The 22,439-nt window shown below is 42.0% G+C and overlaps 1 protein-coding gene across 3 annotated transcripts in view; it reads left to right on the top strand.

Moving 5' to 3' along the window:
• The window catches only part of Pak2 (p21 (RAC1) activated kinase 2), a 60,881-nt gene that overhangs the window by 32,870 nt on the left and 5,572 nt on the right, over positions 1-22,439 (top strand). For 2 of the 3 annotated variants that reach the window (XM_032900093.1, XM_032900094.1), the window contains exons 4-13: positions 2,169-2,316; positions 3,181-3,212; positions 4,186-4,293; positions 5,645-5,777; positions 8,377-8,440; positions 11,124-11,172; positions 11,870-11,982; positions 14,063-14,180; positions 18,082-18,181; positions 21,471-21,667. In XM_032900093.1, coding sequence (XP_032755984.1) covers positions 2,169-2,316; positions 3,181-3,212; positions 4,186-4,293; positions 5,645-5,777; positions 8,377-8,440; positions 11,124-11,172; positions 11,870-11,982; positions 14,063-14,180; positions 18,082-18,181; positions 21,471-21,667 — 1,062 coding nt within the window. Of the gene's footprint in view, positions 1-2,168; positions 2,317-3,180; positions 3,213-4,185; positions 4,294-5,644; positions 5,778-8,376; positions 8,441-11,123; positions 11,173-11,869; positions 11,983-14,062; positions 14,181-18,081; positions 18,182-21,470; positions 21,689-22,439 lie in introns of those variants that run through there. The other variant, XM_032900096.1, reaches the window with a different exon arrangement.

The following is a 22,439-nucleotide window of genomic DNA, read 5'->3' as shown; positions in this document are numbered from 1 at the left end:
AGTTTGTTTATGACATTAAAGCAGTGCTGAAGGGTTGGGGAATCGCTCCGTGGACAGCACTCAGTAGCTGGGCAGTAGCAGCCTTTAATCCAGGACTGGGGAGGCAGAGGCAGGTGGATCTCTAACTTCAGGACCAGTTTGGTCTACATGGTTCCAGGACAGTCAAATCTGCATGGAGAAACCCAGTCTCCAAAACGTGAGAGAGAGAAAGACCTACTATGCAAGTATGAGGACCTAAGTTCAAATCTCCAGCGTGCGCATAACCAGATAAAGTAATTGTAGTGCTCCTACTGTGTAGTGGGGGACAAGAGAGGCTGCATGCTCATGGAGTCATGTAGTTATGGTGACGCAGTAAGAGCAAGCGAACTTTCTCAAGGAGGAAGACAACCATGCCTGAGATGATCCACTGGCTTCTGAAAATGTGCACACAGTCAAAATAAGAAACCAAAAAAGGAACTCCAGCATTTTGTTCAAAAGTTAATTAAAATTAACTTTTTTCTCTGGTTTTTTGAGACCGGATTTTTATGTAGCCCAGGCTGGCCTCCCACAAACTTTATTTTGTAGTTAAGGCTGGTCTTGAATTTAGTCCTCCTGTCTCTGCTGTCCATGTGCCAGGGTGATAACTATGGGGTCACATGACTGGTATTGAACTTTTCTATCCCATATGATGATCCTTTCTTTTTGTTGTTGTTGTTGTTTGTTTAAAACAAAGTCCACTATGTTCCAGTAAAACCTGGAATTCTAAGTTCTCCTGCTTTTAGGTGTCAGAGTGTGGGGTTATACACTGACTACATGATTAGAATTAGTTATCAATTCTTACTGGTCATAAAACTATTAGTGTGACTCAGAAAATTAGAGCATTTGTTGCTCTTGCAGAGGATCTGGGTTCCGTGTCCAGCACCCACATGTGGCTCACAATGGTCCACAATTCTAGTTCCGGTGTATCTGACACCTGTTTCTGACCTTTAAGGGCATGAAGCATATAGGTGGACATACATACATGCAGGCAGAATAGTCACATACAGAGCATAGCCTTCAAAGGGATTGGTAATTGGATGACCCTTTTCTCCAGAGAGCCAAGCCTATCAATTATAGTTATGAAAAACAGGTACAGAGTGTGATGGTTTGTATAGGCTTGGCCCAGGAAGTGGCACTATTAGAAGGTGTGGCCCTGTTGGAGTAGGTGTGCCACTGGGTGTGGGCTTTAAGACCCTCATTGTAGCTGCTTGGAAGTCAGTGTGTTCCGCTAGCAGCCCTCAGATGAAGACGTAGAACTCTCAGCTCCCCCTGCTCCATACCTGTCTGGACACTGCCATGTTCCCACCTTGATGATAATGGACTGAACCTCTGAACCTGTAAGCTAGCCCCAATTAAATGTTGTCCTTATAAGAGCTGCCTTGGTCATGGTGTCTGTTCACAGCAGTAAAACCATGACTAAGACACAGAGAAATGAACTTTTAGGGATAGGATGATGGCTCAGTTGGCAAAATGCTTATCTTGCAAATATGAAAAGATCTGAATTCAGATCTTTCCTTAAAACTCATAAAAAGCCAAATGCTGTTGCATGATTCTGCGCTCCCAACCTATTTGGTAGCATTTTAGGCCAGTAGAAGATCCTATCTCAAACAAAATTTGGAAGGTACTGAAGGACCACACTAGAGCCTGTCAGTTGACCACATAGTCCTTTTAAAAAAACCTAGACTTTTTGCCAGACATGGTGGCATACACTTTTAATCCCAGCATTTGAGGTAGGTTGATCTCTGAATTTGAGGCCAGCATGGTCTACAGAGTAAGTGAATCCCAGGACCTCTGAGGTTACACAGAGAAACCCTGTCTCAAAAAAACAGAATAAAACCACTGTACATTTTAATCCCAACACTAAGGCAACTGTGGACAACTAAGGCAACTGGAATTTAAAATATTTTGAGTTCCAGGCCAGGCTGGGCTATATAGTTAAAACTTTGTGTCAAAAATAAGTGAGTATGGACTGTAGAGGGCTCAGTGTTAGGAGCACCGGCTGCTCTTGCAGGAGACCTGGTTCAGTTCCCAGCACCCACACAGCAGCTCAGAGCTCCGTAACATGGCTGCCTGGGTGTTGTCGTTGGCCTGTGAAATGTTTTTCATTAGAGCATTAAACCGTAACTGATTTGTGGATTTCTTTTGGTTAGGGCATGCCAGAGCAGTGGGCGCGGCTGTTGCAGACCTCCAACATTACCAAGCTGGAGCAGAAGAAGAACCCACAGGCTGTGCTGGATGTCTTGAAGTTCTACGACTCCAACACTGTGAAGCAGAAGTACCTGAGCTTCACTCCTCCTGGTAAGACCCAGACCGTGGTAAGAGGCTGGACCAGGTGGGCGTGCCGAAGCCCTCCCGGGTGAAAGATGGAGTACAGCCGCTGTCGCTCCCTCTCTCCTGCACAAATCTGCCTTTTAGAGGGTGATGCGGTAGGCCCAGAGCATGTCTGCAGATCAGTCAACCTCATCGTTTTGCCAGAAATAGAGTTGGGGATGTTTGGGCTCTTTGCTTATTTAATCTTTTTCTCTTTGGTGCTTTTTTTTTTAAAAAAATTATTTATTATATATAAGTACCCTGTCTTCAGACACACCAGAAGTGGGCATTGGATCCCATTACGGATGGTTGTGAGCCACCATGTGGTTGCTGGGAATTGAACTCAGGACCTCTGGAAGAGCAGTCAGTGCTCTTAGCCACTGAGCCATTTCTCAGCCCCGTTTGATGCTTTTAAGATGACTGCCAGCAACGGAGGGCGGAGGCAAAGCTTCTCAATACACAGACAGGTTCGTGGTGCTGTGAGTGCAGTAGAGTGGAAGTGACCACTGCACATAAATGGCAGACTTTGACATGAAAATGCTTTTCTGTTCATCTGGTGTTTTGTAAAACACCCTCAGTCCCATCACTTAGGAGGCTGAGCTAGGCAGATCTCTGAGTTCAAAACCATGCTGGTCTACATTTCGAGCTCCACACCAGCCAAGCATATGCTTAACCCTATACATGCAATAAATAAAATCTAAAATAGAGATGGGGTGGGGAGGAGAAACAACTATCAGAGACTGTACAGCAAATACCAGGCCAGCCACGGCTGCATAGCAAAGCCCTGTCTGCTTGCTTGCTTTTTTTTGGTCATTTCTCAAATTGGTAATATCTTTTCTGTTTCACATTCAGAGAAAGATGGCTTTCCTTCTGGAACACCAGCAGTAAGTTAATAATTTATTATAGTTTCTAATTTGGGTTGCCTAGAACAAGTCTATTTTTACTTTGCTTGGTAAATATATAAGGACAGGGGACTGAAAAGAATATGAATAAATGTAAACAGTTAGATGCGGTAGGCATGTCTCCAACCCCAGCTCTCAAGAGGCCACAGTCTTGAAATCACTGTGAATTTGCACGACTGAGTGACTAGCAAAACTGTATCTCCAAAAAAAAAAAACCAAGAGTAAAGTAAAATTAACTATCAGATAAATACCTTTTTAGTTATTTTTTCTTTCTTTTTTAAAGTTAGCCATTTGATTAATTGAAGAAACCATATTAAGTAAATAGGATTTTCCTGTCGGACAGTTTAAACCAACTAATCTTCATAATGGCTTACAGAGCAAATTAACTACTTTTCCATTGTTGCCATTTTGAACCTGAATATGGTGAACTAGATGGCATAGTCTCTCCTCCCCAGACCTCCTACCAGTACCATTCTGAGTGTGGTAAACTGTGTCGCATTCTAAATAGTTAAAAACCTTTGTCAGCTCCCTTTCTTGCTTTGTTAACTGGTAAATCTGGATCTTTTAAAGCACTCAAATGTCTACAGATCCAGAGAGCCTTCAGTTTGGTCCTCAGAAGAGGAGTGCTTATTAACAGAGCACCACGTGTGCTTATGTGAAGGGCAGGAATAGTGCCTGCCCCACTTGGGAGCTCTGGAGGTAGCTCAGAAGGTGAGCAGTCACACCATACACAAGCCTCAGGATCAGTCCTTAGCTGAGTCCCCTCCCCACTAAAGTGATACTCAACCGTATATGTTTATTTCCTTTTTAACCGGTTATATTGGAACCAGTGAAGTTCTGTAGTTTTTATACTAGCTATTGAAGAAATAAGCTTGTAAGACTTTTTATAGGGGAGTCACATTTTAACCTTTGATGTTATTGGTTTATCCTCCGTTTGCTGCTATGGTGAACGTAGCTGAACACCAAGGGGTCAGAGACATCAGCTGTGGTGACAGAGGAAGACGATGACGATGAAGATGCTGCTCCTCCCGTCATTGCCCCTCGGCCAGATCATACAAAATCAGTGAGTGACAGACTGATGACCTGTAACTGTTTGACTTTTGAACACATTGGTCTATGTTTGACCTGCAGTCAAAACATTAGAAAGGCTTCAAGCTTAAAATACTGTACTGTGGAGAGACCTGAAAGTTGTCTTTCAGAACCTGTGTTTTGGAGCTAATGAAACGACCCAGCAGGTAAAGGTGCTCGCCACCAAGCCTGACTGCTCGCATCCAATTCCTGGGACCCATGTGGTATAGGGAGAGAACCAGCGCCTGCAAGCTGTCCTTTGACTGCCACATGTGCACTGTGGCGTGTGTTCACGTACATACACACAATGAGTAAATTAAAGTTCATAAAAACCCCTTTGAAACGTAATGCCCTGCGTGGCTATGGTGGTGTACAACTTTAATCCCAGCAGGGCAGGTAGTGTCTGTGAGTTCCAGGCCAGCTAGAGCTGCATACTGATACACTAGACCCTGTCTCTGAAGTAACAAACAGAAAAGAAAGTTGACAGCTTCTTCAAAAGTTAGAGTTCTTAACTCATGAGGCTTTCCTTTCTAGATTTCCCCCTATTCTAAAGAGTATGTATTTCTCTATCTTTCTCAATATAGGTTACTGTTATATCTAAAACTTAACATCATTGCTGTTCCCTGGGTTATATATTTTAATCTTGTTCTCAAAGGCTGAATGTCTAATGAAGAGGTATTTAAGACTGAAATTACTCACCAACTAAGGAATTTTAAGAGTGGGGCTTCTATGACTCCAGGCAGTAAGGAACTGCTCCAGCACCACCTTTCCCGCTGTGGTGAGATTGGCATGCAAACTGAGGCTCGTGCTGCCACAGGACTCTGAGCAGGCTCGCAGACAGGTCTGAGACTGGTTCAGGGATAGACGACTATGTTCTTTATGACTTAGGATAGGCTGTTTGAAAAGAAAGGAAAATGTTGAATTTGTGAAAAATTTACAGGGCAGGTAGTTACGGTTATTTCAATATCAAGACCCGTTTTCTTTTCTCCTAGTAAGTTGTGATGGGGTTCATTTTGTTTTTGTTTTGAGCCAGTGTCTCATGTAGTCTAGGCTGGCTTCAAACTCAGTGTGTAGCTCATGCTGGCCTGGAACTCCTGACCTCTGTCTCTGCCTCTCAAGCCCCCGAATACAGGTGTGTGCCACCATGCCTAGCTGCAAGCTTGCTCTTCTGTCATTTTTATCTGATGTGTAGGATGTATAGATCTGTGTGACTGTACTGTTCCCATTCTTCAAAACAGTGCAGAGATAACTTAGTTTTGCAAAAAAAAGGTGGGGGGGGGGTCTGCTACCAAGACCGTCTGAGAATGTGTTTTCTAACATTCATCAATGGACCTGTGTCTCTGCAGATCTACACAAGGTCTGTCATCGACCCTATTCCTGCTCCAGTTGGTGACTCTAATGTCGACAGTGGTGCCAAGTCTTCAGACAAACAGAAAAAGAAAGCCAAGATGACCGATGAAGAGATTATGGAGAAATTAAGTATGCAGTCTGTACTTTAATTTTTAAAGAACATTTGTCCCAGAGCTGGGGACTTTTTTTTCTCATTTGGGAGCACTTGCTTAGTTTGTGTAAAACATTGATCCCTGCCAGCCACATTGAAAGGACATAATGTGGAACTCTATCAAAGGGGGCTTGTATGTTTGTGTGTGTGTTTACAATTTCTCAGGGCAAACCTATGAACATGTCTCCTATGGACTGTCATAGGAGTTTTGTGAGAAAAGGCACAACACCAAGTCTGATGACCCGAGTCCCATCCCTAGGATCCAATTGTAGAACAGACAGAACCACTCCCAAAGTGTTCTGACCTCCATGCACAAGACAGTAAACAAACACCAATGTTCCTAAAGAACATCCTTTCTGATGTGTGTCAGCATAAAGTCTGTAGGGGGTAGGTTCTTTGCTTTCCTTTTAACCCACAACCCACCATTGTTGGTTTAGTTCAAGCATTAAAAGGTAACAATAATATCTGCTGGCAAATCTCCAGCAGCTTCAGAGATTGGTGGAGGAGGAGGGAGGAGGAGGAGGAGGAGGAGGAGGAGGAGGAGGAGGAAGAGGAGGTGGTGATGGTGGTGATGTGGTGGTGGTGGTGGTGGTGCTGGAGGTGGTGGAGGTCAGGGAATGGTTCGGTGTAGATGGTGTTTAAGACATGGGTGTGCTCTAGTTACCGCTTTTATTCCTCAATACTTTAAAGTGTGAGCCCTCTGTTACCTTGGCATTTTGTAGAAATACATAATGTTCCTTCTCTTAGGGGAGCTGCTAGAGCAGCAGAGAGATGATGGCTAGAGCAGTAATGCCACCATCAAGTCATGGCTCAGTTACCTCGTCCTCTTTGCTGTGGTTCTCTCTGCAGCTTTGTCTCACTTCAAGTGTTAAGTTTTTGTGTAGCTTGCAGTGGGGACTTGTAGACTACTCTGAGCATCACATGTTCGTGTCTTACCTTGAGCACCTGACAGTGCTGTGTCATTTTCTCCCATTTGACCTAATAGTAAATATGAGTTTAAATTATGAATTTTTTCCAATTTCCTAGATTTAATATCTCAGCATATTGAAGTTTTTTCAGTATAGGTTTTTCATAAGGATACAGAAAGAGAGAGGCTGGACTAGAGACATCTGAACAGCCACATAAGGGTTACTTGACTGTTTGTTCATTTTTTCTGATAGTAAGTCATTTCACAGTTTATTAAAGTCCTACATGGGCATGGTGACTCTTACCTGATCTCAGTACCTGGGAGCCTGAGCCAGGAGTATTGGTTTGACTTCAAGGCTAGCCTAAGCTACAGAGTAGGTTCTGAGTTAGTCAAGGCTTTCTCAAACAAATAATAGTGTGAGGAAAGGGCTGAGGATGGAGCTCAGTTGGTAGAATGCTTGCCTAGCATGCGCTAAGATGTTAGATCCCACAGTTACATACATAGGATAGGATTCTGAATGCTTGCATCCCAGCATTTGTGAGGTGGAAGAAGAGGGTCAAAAGTTCACGATTGGGGTTGGGGATTTAGCTCAGTGGTAGAGTGCTTGCCTAGGAAGTGCAAGGCCCTGGGTTCGGTCCCCAGCTCCGAAAAAAAGAACCAAAAAAAAAAAAAAGTTCACGATTATCTTCAGCTATGTAGTGAGTTCCAGGCTAGCCTGGGATAGATGAAACCCTGTTTTGTTTTGGTTTTGGTTTTTAAATTAGTAATGTTATACTCCTACATTTTGAGGACTCCATGAGTTTTAGACTCACTAAGACAATTGGTTATACTAAAACATCATGATTCTTTTTTTTTTAATTAGATTTATTTATTTGTATGTGAGTACACTGTTACTGTCTTCATGCACACCAGAAGAGGGCAGCCAATCCCATGGTGGTTGTGAGCCACCATGTAGTTGCTGGGAATTGAACTCAGGACCTCCAGAAGAACAGTCAGTGCTCTTAACCTGTGAGCCATCTCTCCAGCCCCCAACATCATTATTTCTAAGAAAGTAATTAAGAAGTCTAACCTGGTCAAGCATGATGACGTACACCTTTAATCCCAACATTCAAGAGACAAAGGCAGGTAGATCTCTTGAGTTTGAGGCCAGCCTGGTCTACAGAGCAAGTTCCAGGACACAGAGAAATCCTATCTCAAAAAACAAACAGTCTAACTGGTGGAAAAGTACAACCACCTTTTATTGCTTATTCTTGATTTCTTTTCAACTTTAAATTCTGTGTATTAAGCCTTTTGCCTGTGTGTGTGTGTGTGTGTGTGTGTGTGTGTGCGTGTGTGTATGTATGTGTATGTATGTGTACTGAGTGCATATCTGGTGCCAACAGAGGTCAGAGGTGGGTGTTGGATCCCTTGGAACTGGAGTTGGGGTGGATGTGAACCACTACGTGGTTGCTGGGAACTGAACCCAGGTCCTGTGCTTTTAACCATGGAGACATTTCTTTAGCCCCTACTTCTTTTTCATTAGTGTTCATTATTTAAAGCAAATTATTTTTGAAGCTTGGTGTATATGGAAAAGCACTTTTATAATCAATGTAGATTATTAAAAGGAATAATTGTCAAATTTTGTTTACATTTAGTTTGCTTGACTGATTTCTAATTTTTGTTTAAAACAGGAACTATTGTGAGCATAGGTGACCCTAAGAAAAAATACACAAGATATGAAAAAATCGGGCAAGGGTAAGTATTGCTCTCTTGTGACATCATATTCAGTATGGCACTTCCCTTTGACATTAAGCACAGAACTGTTCTGCATGATGCTTTGGGAGAATGTAAATATATAACACAGTTGTATGTGTATTATGTATGTATGTTAAAATAAAACTTGCACTTGTAAGTCGACTGTAATGATGCACCCTTGTAAAACTATCCCCTGAGATGCGAGGCAGGATTGCCACAGGTTGAGGAATAGCCTTAGCTCACAGTGAGATCTGTCTCAAAAAGATAAACGTAGTCCAGCACTGGTTACTAGTAGACCGTCTGCTCGCCTTCCACTGTCTCCCTCTTTACCTATTTGCCTCCTTTTCTCTTTCTCCATCGTTGTTATCTTCTTCAGTAAGGTTTCCCTATGTAGCCTAGGCTGGCCCTACATGCACTGTGTAGTTCAGATCTTAGTGATCCTACATCCTCGGCTTCCCTGATGCTAGGACTCCAGCTGTGTGTCATTAGGTGTGGTTTCCATTGCTTTTTTTGCTGTGTGTCATTTCCCATAGGTGGTAGGAATCAGATTGATAGAAATGTTACACTCACAATGTATTTTAAAGACAATTAAAATATTTATTGCGAACTGGAGAGCTGGTTCACTGATTAAGAGCACTGACTGCTCTTCTGGAGGTCCAGAGTTCAAGTCCCAGCACCCACATGGTGGCTCGCATCCATCTATAATGAGATCTGATGCCCTCTTTTGGTGTGTCTGAAGATAGTTCCAGTGTACTCATATATAATAAATAAATCTTTAAAATATATATATATTTATTGCAGACTTTTGGCAGTATTGGTTTTTGTTTATTCTCTCTGCAAATCTTATTTGTAGCACTGGTTTTAAAAACAAAACAATGGGGGTTGGGGATTTAGCTCAGTGGTAGAGCGCTTAAGGCCCTGGGTTTGGTCCCCAGCTCAGGAAAAAAAAAAAAAAGAAGAAGAAGTTTTGAGAAAAAAAAAAAAAAAGTTTTGAGAAAAAACCAAAACAATGAAAGTTACTTCTTTTTCGGTGCTGAGGATTAAACCTAGAACTTTGTGCAATCCAGGCAAGAGCTCTACCACTGAGCGACTTCTCCAGCCTTTTTTAGCCTTTGTGTTTTGTATAATAATATAGAAGTTACATCGTAATAGTGATAGAAGAGCAAGAATAAATCTTATGTGTATGAATGACAATCATAAATCCAGTGTTGAGGGGCTGGAGAGATGGCTCAGCAGTTAAGAGCACCCGACTACTCTTCCAGAGGTCCTGAGTTCAATTCCCAGCAATCACATGGTGGCTCCAACCATCTGTAAGGAGATATGATGCCCTCTTCTGGTGTATCTGAAGACAACTACAGTGTACTTATATATAATAAATGAATAAATCTTTAAAAAAAAAAAAAAAAAAAATCCAGTGTTGAAACTGCAGAGGAATTCACGAGACAAAACACTGTAAAGTTTAAAATTAAAGTCAAATATATTTTCTTGAGAAACATACCCATGTCTTTTTGTGACTAGAAGTTCAGAAAAATGTTTAGGAATGGACACATCTGTAGAGTTAGGTCCCAGTTCTTCCTCCCAGCCCCATGCTTCCTGAAAAAGACTCAGACTCAAAGTATATTTACAAATTTCTTGACCATGTATCTAGGCCCTTCTCTGACTAGATCATAACTTAGATAACCCATTATTTTACCTACACTCTGTCACGTGGCTGTTTACCTGTGCTCAGATGCCATGTGTCTGTCTCCTCACATCTTCCAGGTGATTCGCCTGCCTGGCTCTATCCCAGAATTCTTTTTCCTCCAGGATGTCCCACCTATTTCTTGCCTAAGCAAATTTACTATTGTTAGTTGCTACATCCGTACAGACATAGATGTTCTTTCTACACATATCAAACCCAGGATACACATAGAACATAAACCAGAGCCTTGTTACAGAGGCGAGGAGGCAGCCTTGAAGTTTGTCGGAGTTCATTGTTTGATTTTGGTGGTTGGTTTGAGTTTTGCTTTCTTGAGACAAACTCTGACATCCAAGCTAGCATTGAGTCAGTCATCCTCCTGCCTTATATACTGAGCAAGGTACACCCTGCCGTATTTCTTTGTTTTGCAGAGAAGGGGTTATTTATTTATTTATTTAGGTTTGTTTTCTGTTTTGGAGGGGAGGGGCATTGCATGGTTGGTTTTTTTTTTTTTTTTGGTTCTTTTTTTTCGGAGCTGGGGACCGAACCCAGGGCCTTGCGCTTCCTAGGCAAGCGCTCTACCACTGAGCTAAAACCCCAACCCCTGCATGGGTTTTTTGTTGTTGTTCTTGTTTTGTGTAATAGGGTCTTTCTCTGCACAGCCCTGGCTATCCTGGAATTCACTCTATAGAACAGGCTGTTCTCAAACTCCCTGTCTCCGCCCTCTGAGAGCTGGGCTTACAGGTGTGCACCACCATACCACGTCACTTCTTTTTGTCTTAAGCACAGAGTAGATTTGTGAGAGTATACTGTTTTTCTATGTTTATAGGTCTGAAATACTTCATGTGTAAGTCTTGGCCATAAGTATTGCCTCTTCATTTTCTCTTTGTTTTTTATAACTCTTGAGTCTAAGATGTTAAATCATGTTTTAGTTGTTCAAAGTCTGAAGTGTAGATGCTGTAATTTAAGAACTTGGATTTCATTCTGTCTTTGTTTTTTCTGCAGGGCTTCTGGTACAGTTTTTACTGCAACTGATGTGGCCCTGGGGCAAGAGGTAGCTACTGCTCGAGTCTGCATGTTAGCTCTTTGTTTGGGAAAGGGAGAATGCATGCTTCATGGACAGGAATGTGTAGCTACTGCTCGAGTCTGCATGTTAGCTCTTTGTTTGGGGAAGGAGAATGACTGCATGCTTCATGGACAGGAATGTGCAGTGACCGGAGGCTGTCTTCACAGGAAGCCAGCGGCTCTGCTTGCGTGCACTTCCCTGCCCCGGGCTTTATAAGCACAAACCACCACAGCAGGGTTTGGGCTGGAAGGAACTTAGATGGCAAAGAAGGAATATGTTTAGTATCACGAATAAAGAAATATTTTTAAAATATTTACTAGTTTCAAATTTTAAAAATTAATTTTTGTATAGCCTGACCTTGGGTTGGTTAGTAACCCTGAAGATAAATCTAGGGTTGGTCAGTGAGATGGCTCTGTGGGAAAGGGCACTCCCAGTCTGAGCTCACCCCTCTGCTTCAGCATGTGTAGCCTCACACAGAAAACAGACAATATCATTTTAAAATGTTTTAAGGACAGATTCAAGCATAATTTAGAATCTGTATCACCAAATACTGCGTAAGTCGTATGCATGTGAAAACAGCCTTGCTGTGTGAAATGTACTTGATGAATCACCAGCTAATTGGTGCTTGTAATTCTGTTAGAGAATTAGCAACGCCATCTTGATGCTTCAAATATGTTTATTACAGGTTGCTATCAAGCAGATTAATTTACAGAAACAACCAAAGAAGGAATTGATCATTAATGAAATTCTGGTGATGAAAGAGTTAAAGAATCCCAACATAGTTAACTTCTTGGACAGGTAACTAAGTATTTTCTTTAAAAGTGAGACCAACTGAAGAATGGTGAATCATCTCTGTAATCTCAGACATGGAGGCTGAGACAGGAGGATTGAGAGTTTAGAGTGGGCCTGATGAGGGCCTGTCTTTAAAACCGAGATGGATGAAATGAGAGGGCCCAGCACCCGCAGGGCAGCTCTCAGCTGCCTGGAAGTCAACTGCAGAGGAGCCACACCCTGCTGTGGCCTCTGCTAGCACTCACATGTACACAGAAGCTCACTGAGGCAGACATATGCATAAAAAGTCATCAATAAACCTTAAAGCATAAATAAATGAAAAAAGAAACAAACATACACTGAAATAAAAATATGGAACTGTCAGGCTGGAGAGATGTTGAGTTGAGAGCCTTTGAGAACACAAGGTGCTTCCCAGCGCCCACATAATGGCTCATACCCACCTGTGACTGTGGTTCCAGGGCATCCGGGTCCCTCCTCCAGCCTCTGTACACATTACATGTAAGCAAAACAAACAAAATAAAACCTGACAGTTAGTACCTACGATCTTTTTAGAAAATACAGAAATTTGCAGTTTGATTGTTTGGTGCAGGTGTAGCACTTCAGATTAAAATGGCAGGGGGCGTCGGGGTGGGGCAAGACAGTCGCCTGCACCGGAGGGAGGGCCTTTCCTCAAGGTTCTCGCTTGACAGTAAAAGAGGGCATCCCCTGAAGGGCTGCCGGACAGAGCAGAGACACTAAGGAGTGGCTGTCTGTGATACGTGCTGTGATCTCAGAGGTGACTAGCCACCCAGTTTTAAACTATGGGATTAGTTATTTTACATAGCTTCCTGGCCTCTTGGGAAACTGGGGTCAGAGTCTGTGTCACCATGTCCATGTCCCTCGGTTCTGTTGCAGACCTTACTTTCCTTGTCTCCACCTCAGGTTACTCTCGAAAGGTCTCTGGGCTTAGCTATTGTGTTAAAGCACAGAGAACAGAATATAAAATTGTATATATTACAAATGATGTTTTAAAAAAAGGAATCACATTTACTTTAGTGAATAATAGCATAGATTATATTAGTTATAATAAATTACAGATAATTTTCTATATTTAAATTTGCTTAGAATAAGGGAAAGATAACATGTTTTGAGACTTTAAGCCTTATTTGTGAGGACTATATTCAAAGAAACAAAATTTTCAGGTCCATTTCCTTGCTTTCTTTTTGGAATCTTCTTTATCTTTTTAATTATATATAGTATGGTTATATCACTTACGCTTCCCCTTTTACGAATGTTTGTAACTGATGTTTATGTCTGTGTCTGCTCGTCTGCGTTTGCACTACTTGGCATGATGGTGCCTGTGGAGGCCACAGGAGTGTAGAGCCCTAGAACTGGAGTTACAAGGGTCTTTGAACTCCAATGTGGGCGCTGGGAACCAGACCCAGATCCTCTGGAAAGGTCGGAAATTCTCACACCGAATCGTCTTTCCAGCACTCATTTTCTTGCCTTATTAAAATAACATTTTCACAGTGCTGGAAGGATGGCTCAGTGGTTAAGAGCACTAGCTACTCTTACAGAGGACTGGGGTTCAACTCTGATCACCCACAAAGTGGCTCATACTCTGTTTCCAGTCCCAGGGGATCCAGTACTCTCTAGGCAATGTGCTACTACTAGACAATGCACACTGGTGCACAGAATAGATGCAGGCAAAACTCTCAAATATATAAGGCAATTTAAATAGGAAGCTGCTTCCCTTGGATTATTCTAATTGCAATAACACATATACACACATATACTCAAGCTGTGGGCAAACTAGCTTTAAAATGATTCTGAAACTTTTTTTTCGTGGCTTTTGTTTTGAGACAAGCCTCTAATTCAGAGTGATCCTTCTAATTGTTTCCTGAGTTTTGGGATTGTCCTCAGCCTGCAGAGAGCATCTTAATTTTTTTGCTTGTTTTTGTTTTCTTCTGTTTGTTTTATCTAGAGAGTCTCACTGTGTAGCTCTGGATGTTTGGGAACTCACTCTGTAGACCGGGCTGGCCTTAAACTCACAGAGATTTTAACTCCTCAGTGCAGAGCCATGTGTATGTCCTGTGTTCTTTTTCAGTTACCTGGTAGGAGACGAGTTGTTTGTGGTAATGGAGTACCTTGCTGGTGGGTCCCTCACTGATGTCGTGACAGAAACCTGCATGGATGAGGCGCAGATCGCAGCTGTGTGCAGAGAGGTGGGTTTGCCCCCTCCTTTGGATGTTAGGGAGCTGTGTGCTTGCAAGGGTGAGAAAAAGAAAGGTTCTGTGAGCAGAGATTTTTCTCTGTATGCTGGAAGGTTTTCCTCTACCATGTCATCAGGTAAGAGCTAAAAACAAAAAGAACTTTAGCTCTTTCCTTCCAGTGGAACAAGACTTAGTCCTGTGAGGCATGGATCTCACAGGCTGACCTTAGCAGCATTAATCATAACAGTTTATGCCATCCAGATAGGACACTTTCCAAAGTAAAATGTGATAGCATTAAAAATGTGTAGTTCAGGGCTAGAGAGGTGGCTCAGTTAAGAGCACTGACTGCTCTTCCAGAGGTCCTGAGTTCAGTTCCCAGCAACCACATGGTCACTCACAACCATCTGTAATGGGATGTGATGCTCTTTTCTGGTGTGTCTGAGGACAGCTATAGTGTACCGATATAAATAAATAAATCTTTTTTTAAATATGTAATTTAGTAGCGAAAAGCAGAGCCAATGTGATAAACAAGACATATTTGCTAAAGTGCATTGCCCTTGGTCTTAGTAAAGACCGCTGAAGGTAAAGAGACTAGTTATTTTCTTACATATTTTAAAATTTTTACTTGTATGTGTATGCATATGTGTGAGCATGTGCATACCATGACACGTACATGGAAGTCACAAAAAAAAACTTGTGGGAGCCTGTTCTCACCTTCCACCATGGGTGTCTGGGGAAGTGAACTCAGATCTTGAGGCTTGGCAGTAGGAAGCCCATACATGCTGCAGAGCCCCTCCCTGGCCTGCACTTCATATTTACTATTGAATGTCTGGACTCCTGTTTGCCTAAGCCAGAGTGCTAAGTTGGCAGGACTGTCCTGTGCTCTCTGTCATTTGCTTTAGCTTTCAGCAGCTACAGTGATGGATATGTGAGCTGGAAACATTGCATATATGAGGTCGTTCTTTTTCAGCTTTTATTAAAGGTGTTTAAAACATGATTCTTAGAAAATATTAACCCATTGCTATGTAAGATAAAGCCTCATGTAGTCCAAGTTGACCTCAAACAGTATGCAGGGAGGATGGCCTTATGATCCTTGTCTGAGTCAGGGTTTCTATTCCTGCACAAACATGATAACCAAGAAGCAAGTTGGGGAGGAAAGGATTTATTCAGCTTACACTTCCACATCGCTGTTCATCACCAAAGGAAGTCAGGACTGGAACTCAAGCAGGGCAGGAAGCAGGAGCTGATGCAGAGGCCATGGAGGGATGTTACTTACTGGCTTGCTTCCCCTGGCTTGCTCAGCTTACTCTCTTATAGAACCCAAGGCTACCAGCCCAGGGATGGCACCATCCACAATGGGCACCTCTACCCTTGATCACAGGTTGAGAAAATGCTTTGCAGCTGGGTCTCATGGAGGTATATCCTCAGCTGAGGCTCCGTTCTCTGTGATTACTCCAGCTTGTGTCAAGTTGACACACAAAACCAACCAGTACAATCCTCCTGCCTCCACCTCCTGAGTGCTGGTATTATAGGCATGTACCACCATGCCCAGTATGACAAGGTACTGGAGATTTACCCAGGATTTACCCATCCTTGGCCAGTATTCTACCAACTGAACTCTTTCATATCCCACACAGCACTCAGCCCTTTTAAAGCGGGTTTATGTTTGATCACCTAAAAGCTGGCTAAGGGTTTGTTTAGTTTTTCTTTTTTTTTTAAGCAGTTCTTCTCAGTTGATATAACAGTTGATATAAAGTTCTGTCATCCATTCAATTTGATTTTTTTTTTTTTTTTGGTTTTCTTTTTTTTTTTTTTTCGGAGCTGGGGACCGAACCCAGGGCCTTGCGCTTCCTAGGCAAGCGCTCTACCACTAAGCTAAATCCCCAACCCCGATTTTCTTTATGTGCCAGCATTTTAGAACTGTAACACATTTGTACATTTGTATAAGTATTTTCCTACCCTTTATCCTTTCCAATAACCTGATTGGGCGTCTGGTTTATTTTTTCCCCCTTTGAGTAGTTAAGTATTTTGAATAAGTTTTTTTTTTTTTTTTTTTTTTTTTTTGTTATAAATGGTGTACAGATTTTGTTCCACTCTGATTGGAATAGTTTTTAAGAAAATACAACTGACTTTCCTCAGATTCACAGTTTACAGTCTTCTCTGATATTTAAGAGCACTGGACTAGGGGTTGGGGATTTAGCTCAGTGGTAGAGCGCTTGCCTAGCAAGCGCAAGGCCCTGGGTTCGGTCCCCAGCTCCGGAAAAAAAAAGCACTGGACCAAACAGTTTTGTTTTGTTTTGTGTTTATGGGTATTTTGTATGTGTGTATGTCAGTGTACTGTGTGCATGCAGTTCCTTAAGGAATCCAGAAGAGAGCACTGGATCCCCTTGGATTGAAGCCACTGTGAACAAAGACCTCTAGAAAAGTGGCCAGTGCTCTTAGCTTCTGAGCCATCTCTCCAGTCCTCCTAAAATCTCCTTTTCTATTTAAGGAAGGGAGAAACCTAGTCTTTTTTACTCAGTGCTTTCTGGTGTGAGGCATCAGGGTAAAGTTCCCCTTTTATACTGAGGTCTCTCTATCTTGTCTTTGTTGTGCTGACACTGAGACCCAGAGCTTCATGTGTGCTTTGCCCCTGGCCCACTGCCAGCCCTCATCTCATCAAACTGCATTGGGGAAAGTATGAGAATGTCAGCCTACACACTGAAGCCCTGACCCACAGCCAGACTACCCAAATCTACTTTTTCCATGGCTTACATTAGACCTTGAAATATCTCAGTTTCTAATGAGAATAATCACAATTCATTCTTGTATCTGTGTGCCAAGGTCTTATTCTGTCTGGCCTCACAAAAACGCTCCTTCCTCTGCCTCCTAAGTGCTGGGATTAAAGATGTATGCCTCCTCTGTGCCTGGTCATAAGTCCCCTTTACGTTGACATCATTTCTCAAGAACCTGTGTGTGCTTACCAAATGCTGTGTACCTTTCGTCATTTAAACCCCAAAAGACCTAGAAGTTAGAGAGGCCCAGTCAGCATTTTATAAGTGAAGCCACTGAAAACAAGTTTGGAAAATCAGTGGGAAGTGGAGCTTGTAAAGATGGCTCAGTGGTTAAGAATGCTCCCAGCTCCTCAGAAGACCAGGGTTTGGTTCCCAGAACCCGCATCCGGCTACTTTCAACTGCCTGTAACTCCAGCTACAGGGGGTCCTCTTCTGGCCTCTGAAAGCGATGAACTCATGTGCAAAACTACCCTTCCTACACATAAATAAATAAAAACTACCCTTCCTACACATAAATAAATAAATAAATAAATAAATAAATAAATAAATAAATTTTTTTAATGAGTGGGGAAACCATCCTCAGGTACAGTGACCTGCACCTGTAGTCCTAGTACTTTGTGAGACGGAAGCAACAGGATTGATTACAGGGCTCTCCAAGCCCGCTTAGGGTATAGGAGAAAATGCTACCTCCCTCAACCCCCAAAAGCAGTGACCAAAAAAATAAGGAGGCTTTATTTAATAAATCTGGTGAGGCAGGAGGATCAGGAGTTCTGGTCATCTTTTGCTACACAGTAGAATTCAAGGGCAGACCGGGGAAGAAAACCTTGGTTTTGAGGCTGTTTTTTTTAATAGTGTCCCTTTGTACAGCCTGCTGCCTCCCAGTGCTTAGATTCTAGTCATGTTGTACCATGTCCACACAGAGTTGTGGCATCATGTCCACACAGAGTTGTGGCATCATGTCCACACAGAGTTGTGGCTTTGTACTTAACTTTGCAGGTAGAGGTTATCTTTTCTTATAGATGTTCAGTCTTAGAGGGTCTCCTACTAGATAGAGCAGTAGTACTCGAACCACTGCAGCTCTGTGTGACCTCGCTTAGACTTGTTGAGCTGTTTCATTGATAGATGTTTTCTCTGTTCAGTGTTTACAGGCGCTGGAGTTTTTACATGCTAACCAAGTGATCCACAGAGACATCAAAAGTGACAATGTGCTTTTGGGAATGGAAGGCTCGGTTAAACTCAGTGAGTAGCAGTGAAGTGAGACTTTGCTAATATATGTGACTGGCTGTGCGAAGGGCGGGAGGGTTGTTATGTGCACTGTGAGCTGGGCACCTTGTGTTCACAGCAAAGCTATTACGACTTGATGAATATTTTGAGGGAGTTACGTGATCTATTTTTGCAGATGTACAATAAGGAAAAAAATGTTGGGAATTATTTTTGAGATTAAAACAAAGTAATATTCAGAGGACCAGTGTCTGGGCTACCTTACCGCCCCTTCACCCTCTTAGAATTTTGTGGAGATAGCCTAATTAGAGGAAGGCTGTGTGACCTTTGCCTCAGGGGTGACATGGAAAACAGTCTCCTTTTCCTAAGATCTTATCTGTCAGATGCAGGAAAGTCACGAAACAGCCAGACATTTTTCCTTTAGGAACATAATTCCACAGTGCCAAGAAAACCCTCTGGAGGAGTCAGCAAGACTCAAGAATTCTCTAGTTTCAAAACTCAAAGCATTGAATAAGAAACCAAGATTATTTTAGATCTGATCTGCTAAAAGGGCCTGTTTCCCACTCCCACCCTCCTTTCTCAGAGATATTTTCTAAAATGTTATTTAATAATCAAAAATTGTTATTCTTTTGCTATGGGGCTTGCTGTATAGCCAAAGCTGGCCATGAACCTGCAGCAGTCCTGCCTTTTTCCTCTCAAGTTACAGGTGTCCCACCATACCCAGTTTTATGCAATTTGAGGATTGAACCTAGATAACTCTTCCAAGCTGTGTGTTTATATTTGAGACAGTATCCTGTTATTTCCTCTAGCCTCAAGATGTTTGTGTGTGTATTCATTTTTCTTTCCCCTACACATACTAAATAACTTTTTAAAGATTACTTGCGATGTCCCTGGCTTATTATAAATACTCATTTTCACTATAAATAATATTTTACCCAACAGTTACACTTTTAATAGTCTTCATTTATAGAATTACTGAATATATGTATGAAGGTGTCCCAGAACATTATAAGGGAAAACTAAAGTATCTTAAATGTTGATCAGAACATTGATATTTAATATCTTTAGTTTTAAGAATTCACCTAATAAATGTACTAAAATGAAAAGATAATCTAAAAATAATTTGGAAGGGGGCTGGAGAGATGGCTCAGTGGTTAAGAGCCCTGACTGCTCTCCCAGAGGTCCTGAGTTCAATTTCCAGCAACCACATGGTGGCTCACAACCATCTGTAATGGGATCTGATGCCCTCTTCTGGTGTGTCTGAAGACAGCTACAGTGTACTCATATATATAATATACATAAATAAATAAATATTGGGCTGGAGAGATGGCTCAGAGGCTAAGAGCACTGAATGATCTTCCAGAGGTCCTGAGTTCAATTCCCAGCAACCACATGGTGGCTCACAACCATCTGTAAGGGATCCGATGCCCTTTTCTGGTATATCTGATGACAGCTACAGTGTACTTATATATAATAAATAAATAAATCTAAAAGAAAAAGAGATCATTTTTCAAAATAAAAATAATAATTTGGGATGGGGCATACCCATAATCCCTACACTCTGCTGAGGTAGAAGGATTGCTGCTAATTTGAGGTCAGCTAATTTGAGGACCATAGTAAGAGAGACCCTATCTTCACAAAGCCAGAAATAAAGCCAACTATGGTGGCACATACCTTTAATTCCAGTGAGTTGAAGGCCAGTTTAACTACATATTAAGACTCTATCTCCAAAAAAATGAAGTTTCGAGTTACAAAATAAAACACGTCAAGCAGTTCATCAATATTATTTATAAATAGTAAATGCATAATTAACATCTAAGGGTTACGACCACTTGCTAACAGAGGTTACATCAGGAGTCAGTGGATGCCAGATGGACCTGGTAGCACATCCTAGCACTCAGGGTTGAGTTAGGAGACTCCAGATTCAGTTGAGATCGTGTTGGGAGCGTGATTTTTGTTGTTATTGTGTTTTTATTTTTGTTTTGAGACAAGGTCTCACTCAGTAGGTAGCCCTGGCTGTCCTGGCACTCACTGTGTAAACCAGCCTCAAATGCACAGGCCTGCTTCTGTCTCCCTATCAATCACTGGGATTAATGGCATGTGCCACCGTGCCTGACCTTCAAGGTCTTTCTTGATTATATTTTGAGTTCAAAGCCAGCCAGACTACATGAAATTCTGTCTGAATAAAATCTAAAACGTAAAGTGAGGAGTTAATAGGTTTAACATTAGAAGGAAAGAAAAGATTGTAACTTCTTGTCCCAGCCATTTAGCCTCAGGTGCTGCAGAGCCCTTGTTCCTTGAATGTAAGGAAGATGCTGGAGCACCTTCCTGTGCTGTGCAGCCCAGCCAAGTGTGCTCTTTCTAACCTTCTGCTCAGTTGGATGCATAGTGACTCGGGCTTTGCTTATTTTACTCAAGTGTGAGTTCCCCTGGCCAGGTGGTTCAGCCAGTGAACATGTTTGCTATCAAGCCTGCTGTCAGAACTCACATAGTGAGAGAAAATGAACTTTTGAAAATTGCCCTTTAGGGCTGGAGAGATGGCTCAGCGGTTAAGAGCACAGGCTGCTCTTCCAGAGGTCCTGAGTTCAAATCCCAGCAACCACATGGTGGCCAACAACCATCTGTAATGAGGTCTGATGTCCTCTTCTGGTGTGTCTGAAGACAGCTACAGTGTACTTACATATAATAAATGAATCTTTAAAAAAAAATAAAATAAATAAAAAAGAAAAAGAAAATTGCCCTTTAAACTCAGGTATACATCTTATATACACAAATAAATGTTAAAGGAAAGTTTTAAAAAACAACAGCCAACCAAAAAAGAAATGTCATTCCATGTACTGAGCATGTTCAGATTCAGTCACTGCCTTTAGTTTTATAGTTCACCTTAGACAATGTTTTTAGACCTCTTTCAGTTTTAACTCTTAGGAATTAAGTTACTCAGAAGATAAAGGCCTGATAACTTAAATGCTGTTGTCAAAAGTAAATGTGAAAATTATTAGTAAATTAGAACCTTAAAAATCTTTAAGGGTTGGGGATTTGGCTCAGTGGTAGAGCGCTTGGCAAGCGCAAGGCCCTGGGTTCGGTCCCCAGCTCCGAAAAAAAAAAAAAAATCTTTAAGCTTGGCATACTTTGCTTTATTTTCTCATTCTTTACAAAGAAGAAGTTGGATAGAGGACGTGCAGCCGTGTCTAGTGATGGGGATATGTCGGCGCTTCAGATGTTAACCCTGGTGCTCTGCTTTATTCTGAAGAGGAGACAGGGAAACTCCCCTGAAGCCATTAATCTTGGTGCTTTGCTTTTTCTGTAGCTGATTTTGGCTTCTGTGCCCAGATCACCCCTGAACAGAGCAAACGCAGTACTATGGTTGGAACGCCATACTGGATGGCACCGGAGGTAGTCACGCGGAAAGCCTATGGCCCCAAAGTTGACATATGGTCTCTGGGCATCATGGCTATTGAAATGGTGGAAGGAGAGCCTCCATACCTCAATGAAAATCCTTTACGGGTAAGACTAATAAAATACTAGCCTAGCTGTAAAAATAATAGTTTGCTTTCTTCTTTAAAAAAATGTTTTGCATATAAGTTTGCCACAACCCATGCACTGAGGCCAGGGGACAACATGTCGGGGTGGTTTCTCCCCATTACCTTATAGGTTCTTGGATTTAACTCAGGTTGGCCCAGAAAAGGTTCTTCTCTTCAGAACATACTCTGCACTTGCTTGTGTCTACCATTGTACTAGAATTTTGAATATATATGGTTAATGAAACTAATCTCCTCTTCTGTATTTAAGTATTGTATTGCTTCTGAGTTACAGGGTAGAATTCAAAGGTTGTAGATTTGGGGTAGTGAGTTACATAGTTTTGTGTGTCTGTAAATCTAATCACCTAAATTGCCCTAAATAGGTGGGGTTTGTTTTTTTTTTTTTTTTTTTTTTTTCTTTTGGTTACAGTGTGTGTGGTTGCTTTGCAAATGACCTTGAATTTCTGATTCTCCTACCTCAACTTCCCAAGTTCTGGGAATACAAATGGGTACATCTACCACACAGGTTTTTTTTTTGTTTGTTTGTTTGGTTGGTTGGTTGGTTTTTTTTTTTCTTTTCTTTTTTTCGGAGCTGGGGACCGAACCCAGGGCCTTGCACTTGCTAGGCAAGCGCTCTACCACTGAACTAAATCCCCAACCCCTACCACACAGTTTTATGTGGTGCTGAGAACTGCACCCATGGCATCATGGATGCTGAGGAAGAAGAACCCTTGTTTGGTCACGTACCAGCCCACTCG

Source organism: Rattus rattus, chromosome 4, assembly GCF_011064425.1.
Source record: "Rattus rattus isolate New Zealand chromosome 4, Rrattus_CSIRO_v1, whole genome shotgun sequence".
In the NCBI taxonomy this organism is placed as follows: domain Eukaryota; kingdom Metazoa; phylum Chordata; class Mammalia; order Rodentia; family Muridae; genus Rattus; species Rattus rattus.
This window is presented reverse-complemented; position numbering and strand designations above follow the sequence as displayed.